This window comes from Eurytemora carolleeae, unplaced genomic scaffold (assembly GCF_000591075.1).
Source record: "Eurytemora carolleeae unplaced genomic scaffold, Eaff_2.0 scaffold94, whole genome shotgun sequence".
NCBI classification, from domain to species: Eukaryota; Metazoa; Arthropoda; class Copepoda; order Calanoida; family Temoridae; genus Eurytemora; species Eurytemora carolleeae.
In genome coordinates, this window is record NW_019396036.1 from 328,233 (window position 1) to 335,441 (window position 7,209).

Here is a 7,209-nt window from a genome sequence, read left to right on the forward strand (position 1 = left end):
AAGGTGAACTGAAAGTCCAAGACGTTACAGCTCTTCAAAATCGACCCGGTCTTGAAATTTTGATGCAACTTTTCATAGACGTTTGGTTTTATACTGTTTGGTTTTATACTGGTTAGAAAGGAGTTTTTTGTACCCGGCCTGTAAAGAAGTAAGAAAAGAATGTTTTATTTATACTTTAGAAAACCTGGATTTTGTCAAGGAATTCAGAGATTCCATTTACATGATGAAATTTTATTAAGCAATCTTTAGAATACAAATCAGGGAGTAAGGAATAGAAGGGAGATGTAACTGACGCGGTTCGCCATACCCTATGACTATACATGCTTTGCAGACGGTACTTCATTTGTATAAGAAATATTCAGAATAGGTTATTGTATACGCGGTAATTGTACACCAGACAAATACTTCTTATACAAATGGAGTACCCGTCTGCAAAGCATGTATAATCATATGGTAGGGGGAACCGCGTCCGTTATATCTCCCTTCTATTCTTTACTCTCTGATCCAAATACACCAAACCCAATTAATAAAATAAATTATTATTTCTGAATATATTGCAAGGTAAATATTTAATCTAATGAACTGCAGTAATTGAGAAACTTTATTATAATATTAATAAATATTTTCTTAATGCAACATGATGTTTTCTGTTTTATTTGGTATTAGTTAAACACAACTGTTCATCTACTATATGGATGAGATTGAGACCACATTATTGAATTTTTGAAGTTGTCATAAAATTCGTATGCTTTGTGAAACCCATGAACATATATCTAAATTAATTTAATAAACAATGATTTATTGAGATAAAATCATATATTGATTATCGTTCACAAATACAAATATATTTTTGGTTCAGAAATCTCTGAATACATAGATTTTCTATATTTTCCTGTCCTGGCATGATTGACATGATACTGCTCCTGGTGGCGTAGTTGGTGTTCACACAGGAGAACTGCAGCAAGGAAGGTGTTACCTCAAACTAAAGTAATTTGTAGGATTACAATATTTCAATCATAACTCCTCTTATTAAAGAGATCCTGAGAAGAACACAAAAGTTTTGAAACCGGATAAAGGAATTGAGTCTTTGCCACAAACTCTGATTTTCTAATCACTATATCTTTAGAACCAAATGTTGTAGACCTTAGATATTTTAAACTATGAATTCTGTTAGATCAAATAATCTGAGTTTGAAATATCAAAAGTTTACAACATCGGGTTCTAAAGATATTGAGGTTTAAATATTTGATTTTGTTCCAAAGACTCAATTCCTTTCCAGTATCATACTTATGCTAAAAAATCAAAACTAGAGGAGCTATGAGGCCAGAAAGTCGTCCCAGTAATGTCGAATAAACTTTACCTTCTCCTTCTGTTCAGTTCACAGGACTATATCTCATCTTACATGTATGTAAAGTAGAGTGCAAAAATATATACATAAGTAAAGATGTACAGGGTGTCCCACATCATATTTGTATTGTTGTGTTGTTCTGTTGAGCCCATTTTGTTATTCATTTTTGTAGAATTAAGTATTCTCCGTGTTTTCCGTGATTACTTTTCCTTGCCATGTGAAATATTTCTCCTCAAATTCTTAAAATACGGTTTTTTCTTATCAATTTAAAAATTTCGTTTACCAGGTACCCCTGCTAAAACAGCCCTCGGCTATTGAGTCCGCCTTATTTTTTCTCTCTTTATATGTTATTTATTTTAAATTGTAAAAGTGTTTCCGCAGAAATAAATGATTAGATTTGATTTGATATTGGATTTTTTATATATAGCTCTATATAAATTGCGATTTTAAGAACTAATCAGAAAAAATATTTGAAAAATTGTATCAGGTTAATTTAAAAATTTGTGCAAAGAAAAAAAAGAAGGTTTCACGTATTTTGTGCGTATTTTGGAGTTAAAACTTGGAGATAATCCAATATGATATGGGACGCTCTCTAGTATAGCCTTGTTGTAGGAATTGTTAAATTCCTCTTTGTACTTATCTTTATATAAATAAATATAATTAAACTAAATTAGTATTACAATAATCACTACTTTTAATGTAATGGAACAGACACGGATATACAGGAATGGTCAATATACAGAGATAGTCAATATAAAAGGATTGTAGAGAAACAGGAAAAGTCAATTTACAGGGATAGTCAATTCACAGATATAGTCAATATACAGGGATAGTCAATATACAGCAAAGTCGATAAACAGGGATAGTCGATATACAGGGAAAGTTGATAAACAGGGAAAGTTGATAAACAGGGATAGTTGATATATCAGGGATAGTTGATAAACAGGGATAGTTGATATATCAGGGATAGTTGATAAACAGAGTAAAGTTGATAAACAGGGATAGTTCATAAACAGGGAATGGTTGATAAACAGGGATAGTTGATAAACAGGGATAGTTGATAAACAGGGATAGTTGATAAACAGGGAATAGTTGATAAACTGGGATAGCTGATAAAGAGGGATAGTTGATAAACAGGGACAGTTGATAAACAGGGATAGTTGATAAACAGGAATAATTGATAAACAGGGATATAGTTGATAAACAGGGATAGTTGTTAAACAGGGATAGTTGATAAACAGGAATAGTTGATAAACAGGGATAGTTGATAAACAGGGATAGTTGATAAACAGGAATAGTTGATAAACAGGGATAGTTGATAAACAGGGATAGTTGATAAACAGGGATAATTGATAAACAGAGATAGTTGATAAACTTGGGATAGTTGATAAACAGGGATAGTTGATAAACATGGATAGTTAAGATAAACAGGGATAGTTGATAAACAGGGATAGTTGATAAACAGGGATAATTGATAAACAGGGAATAGTTGATAAACAGGGTAAAGTTGATAAACAGGGATAGTTGATAAACAGGGATAGTTGATAAACAGGGTAAAGTTGATAAACAGGGATAGTTGATAAACAGGGATAGTTGATAAACACTAAACAGGGAATTATTAAACAGGGATGTTGATAAACACTAAACAGGGATAGTTGATAAACACTAAACAGGGAATTGATAAACAGGGATAGTTGATAAACACTAAACAGGGAATTGGTACGGGGATAGTTGATAAACACTAAACAGGGAATTGATAAACAGGGATTGTTGATAAACATTGATCGATCCAAGGAATTTGTCAAAGGGTGGCCCGTAGGGTTTAACCTTTTGATCTCTCCAGAGGGTTTGTACCCATGCCCATGTTCAGGAAACTTCCCCAGGGAGGCGGGGCTTATGCCCCTAGGGCCCATCCCCAATCTTAAACGCCCATATATTTCATTTCTTATGTTTATGTTCTGAGACGAGGTTTAGAGAGATAAATATTTACATCAGCTGCTGACTTTATACTCCTTAAATACAGGGATAAACTAAATTGCTTAAACCAAGAATAAAATTTTTTGAATGATCTTTAAATTGGAAAATGAAGCAATATTTTTTAAATTTCTCTAAAATCACAATTTTTGAGCGAGAATATAGAAATGAGTATGACGTCACCGTATTGGTGTTGTACTACGCATGCTCCGAAGGGAAAGGAGGAGTACTCAGAACCCAGTTTCTCAAGTTGAGGTTGGAAACAGTGAAATGATAAGAATTATTTAATGGGTTGAGTAATAATATTTAGTATGGAACCCTAAATATTTTGATAAATGTGACTAGTCGTAAGAATCCTTCGCCTGCCGGCTGGGATTCAATCTCAAGGATTTATTTTTGATTTGTAAACAATATGCGGGTCCAATGTCGTAGCTAAGAATTGGTTTATACGTCAACATGAATAGCAGGAAAGGGACCACCAAGGACCCCTCGGAGGGGATCCGACAGGTCCTGGGCAAGCACACCAAGATCCTGCTCAAGGTGCCCGTCAAGATGGAGAGGAGCGGAGGGGATAAGACAGATAACAGAGTGATTGTGATCACCCCCCACCGGCTTTATGTGATGACCAACAAGATCCCGACAAAAATAGATCAACATTTTCATTTTCTTGATATTAGCGGGATCGAGTCAAAGAAACCGAATCAAGTTGTTTTCAAGATTCATGAAAAAACTTATAGTTTTCGTCCCGCCGTTGAAACTTCAGGTTCGGAGCAGATCGACGAGATTATTATCACTCTGGCTAAGGCGGTTCGGAGCATTTTCCCTGGAGTTCTTCTTGCAAACGTTATTCCTAAGGTTCGTTACAGTTTTTGATTTAAAATGTTTATTTCCACAACATTTAAATCTATGATATTGTGAGTCAATTTCCCTTGTTTTTATACCCTGGAACCTTGATCTTTCTACCCTTGACCTTATCTTGGCCCCTTGATCTTTCTACCCTGGACCTTACCCTGGCCCCTTGATATAAATCATGCATTCTTGATTTTCATACCCTTGACCTTGATCTTCATATCCTTGACCTTGATCTTCATATCCTTAACCTTGATCTTCATATCCTTGATACTGATCTTCATATCCTTGACCTTGATCGTCATATCCTAGATCTTTATCTTCATATCCTTGACCTTGTTCGTTATTTCCTGGACCTTGTTCTTAATACCCTTGTTCGTTATTTCCAGGACCTTGTTCTTATTACCCTTGTTTGTTATTTCCTGGACCTTGTTCTTATTACCCTTGATCTTTATACACTTGATCATACCTTTAATCTTTATTCTCTCTGGACCCTTGATCTTTAAACCTTCGACCAATGATCTTTTATCCTTGATCTTTATACCATTTATATATTTACCCTCAGTACCCTTTATCTTTAATTTACCATGTTCTACGAAATTTTTTGAATTCTTCCTTTGTAGTTAACATGGATATCTCTCTATCGGGAAATCATAGATTTTAAACACGAAATCTAAAAATCGTCGATTAAAATTAAAATCTGTTTGATTCTAGATTGAAGTAGTCCCTGTGAAGCGTATCCAACCTATTCTCGAGATGAAACCCCTGGATTACAAGGATATGGGACCCTGCGGGGGGTTCTCATCACAGTACGCCTGCTACTGCGACTACTACAGCATGCCCTATAGAGAGGAGGTAGAGTATTCTATTTTTTAGAATGATACAGAAACTATGACGGTTAGAAAAGAATTGGAACATTTAAAATAATTTCTAATTTTCTAATCCTCAAAGGTTTGCAATCTCTTGACGTAGATATTATCTGAAACTACTACTCCTTTTAATCCAATAGAGTTTGAACTATTAAAGGTTTAAACAATCTGGTTGAAAAAATAGCGGGAGTAAAGTCTGAGAAAGTGTTCAGTTCCTATGTCAGAAGTGTTGACTGTTCAGCATCGGTAAAAATGACGCTGCATTGTGCAGTTAAAGTGAACTATGGGGGGGGGGGTATTGTTATCAAGATTTATCCTTTAATCTGAATTTCTTGTATTAGGTTGCCTGGGACGTAGATACGATATATTTTTCCCATGACTCACATGAGCTATCCCTCACTGATTTTGAGCACCTGGAGCAGAGAGATCTTATCTGTATCATCTCCGCCCTGGAGCACAACACATGGTTCAATAAGCTCAGCGCCTCGACTAATTCGACCAAAATGGCCGCTGAGGTCATTGATAAAATCCTCTCTGTAGTTTCAAAATCTATTTCTCTTCAGGTAAATTTTTAATTTTATTTTTATTTGTAAAAAAATGTATTAATAAATTATTCTTACTTTTAGGAAATTTACTTGTCTAGCGCGGGCCTCCGGTGGGATTTCTTCCAGAGGTTAGCCTCGTGTATGACCTCCAATCAGTATTGCAACCTCACAACAATCGATATTAGTCTAAACTTTGTAGAGGACAAAGGACTGACCTCGCTTTCGACCGCACTTAGCCATTTCCCCCGCGGTCCTCGCCACCTTAACCTCGCCCACTGCACCCTCTCTGGGAAGGCAACGAACACCCTGGCCCAGGCCCTCATCACAAACAAGCTGAGCTTGAACTCCCTGACCTACCTGAACCTCTCCGGGAACTCGCTACGGGAGGATGTCCAAATTTTGGCCAACTTTCTCGCCCAGCCAAACGTTATTTCCATCCTAGATCTGTCCTCGACAGATATTCCGTCAGAAATACTTTTCAGTGCCTTAGTTCGAGGATGCACCCTTCATCTCTCCCATCTTAACCTCGCCAGGAACCCATTCTCCGCTAGAAAATCCAAGGGAGATATCCCGGCCTCATTTAAACAATTCTTCGCCACCTCAGTATGCTTGAAGTACCTAAACATGTCCCAGGGTAAGCTCCCTGTGGAGGCCCTGAAGCACCTGCTCCTAGGGTTAGCCTGCAACGAAGGGATCAAGGACGTGGAGCTGAATATCTCCAATAACAACCTGGGGGCCGGGGGCGCTACAGTCATGGAGAACGCGCTACCCGGAGTCAAGTGTGTCAGTAGATTAGATATATCGGAGAATAATCTTGATGTAGAGCTTGCCATCGTCGTCAATGGTGTGGCGAGAATGCGATCCCTGCTCAGTTTAAATATTTCTAAAAATCTTCCAAAAATCAAGGCCCGTGATGTCATTCATGTCATGGACGCAATAGTTCAATTAATTCAGGTAACCGAGATAATTTTTTAGTTTGAATATTTGTTTATTGTATAGAGGTTTATTGTTTGTTTGGTTGTAAATATGTATCCGGTAAAAACTCCGAACCCATGACTGACAGTGTATGACTCATATTGAATTACTGGGATTTCAAGGTTTATAGTTTTCTCTCCTAGGTTTCCTTTTCCTTGAGTTCGTCTCGCTCCTCTGGTTTCTATTTAATCCCGGATTACTTATTAACTAATTATGACTCAGAAATGACGCATTTTTAAACTGATATACAGGGTTGCCCACTAAGGATGAGACTAATAATGATCGTGAAATTGAGTTCGGTTTTCTGTCTTCTAAATAGCATTTACTTTCAATGTATAAAATAATGAGGCAACGAAAGAATCACGTTTAGTTGCTAGGAACCACGATTATAAAAAAATATGAATTCTCTACAGTCATCTCGAAAGTCTCACACACTTGGTTTATTTTTAGAATTTGAGATATTAACTAGAGCTTATCTTGAATTCCACTTTATGTTTGCAAAAATGTTGAATTTATATTGATGTCAACTTGAAGCTATTTATCATCTAATTTTTTATATAGCTTTCTGTTGCTGAGCTCTTATCTTGTTATCTAGCCGACATGATTTAAAACAGAATGTTTGATTCATCCAGAGTTCTCTTCTACAGTG

At 36.3% G+C, this 7,209-nt stretch overlaps 1 protein-coding gene across 9 annotated transcripts in view; it reads left to right on the top strand.

Moving 5' to 3' along the window:
- Nucleotides 1-3,532: 3,532 nt before the first annotated feature.
- LOC111698758 (F-actin-uncapping protein LRRC16A) overlaps nucleotides 3,533-7,209 on the top strand; it is a 13,699-nt gene continuing 10,022 nt past the window's right edge. For 8 of the 9 annotated variants that reach the window (XR_002764606.1, XR_002764613.1, XR_002764607.1 and 5 more), the window contains exons 1-4: nucleotides 3,534-4,177; nucleotides 4,886-5,026; nucleotides 5,382-5,603; nucleotides 5,667-6,539. Coding sequence is in view for 2 of the 9 variants with exons in the window: in XM_023469192.1 (XP_023324960.1) it covers nucleotides 3,779-4,177; nucleotides 4,886-5,026; nucleotides 5,382-5,603; nucleotides 5,667-6,539 (1,635 nt within the window). In the remaining 7 variants the exon portion in view is untranslated. Of the gene's footprint in view, nucleotides 4,178-4,885; nucleotides 5,027-5,381; nucleotides 5,604-5,666; nucleotides 6,540-7,209 lie in introns of all 9 variants that reach the window. The other variant, XM_023469213.1, reaches the window with a different exon arrangement.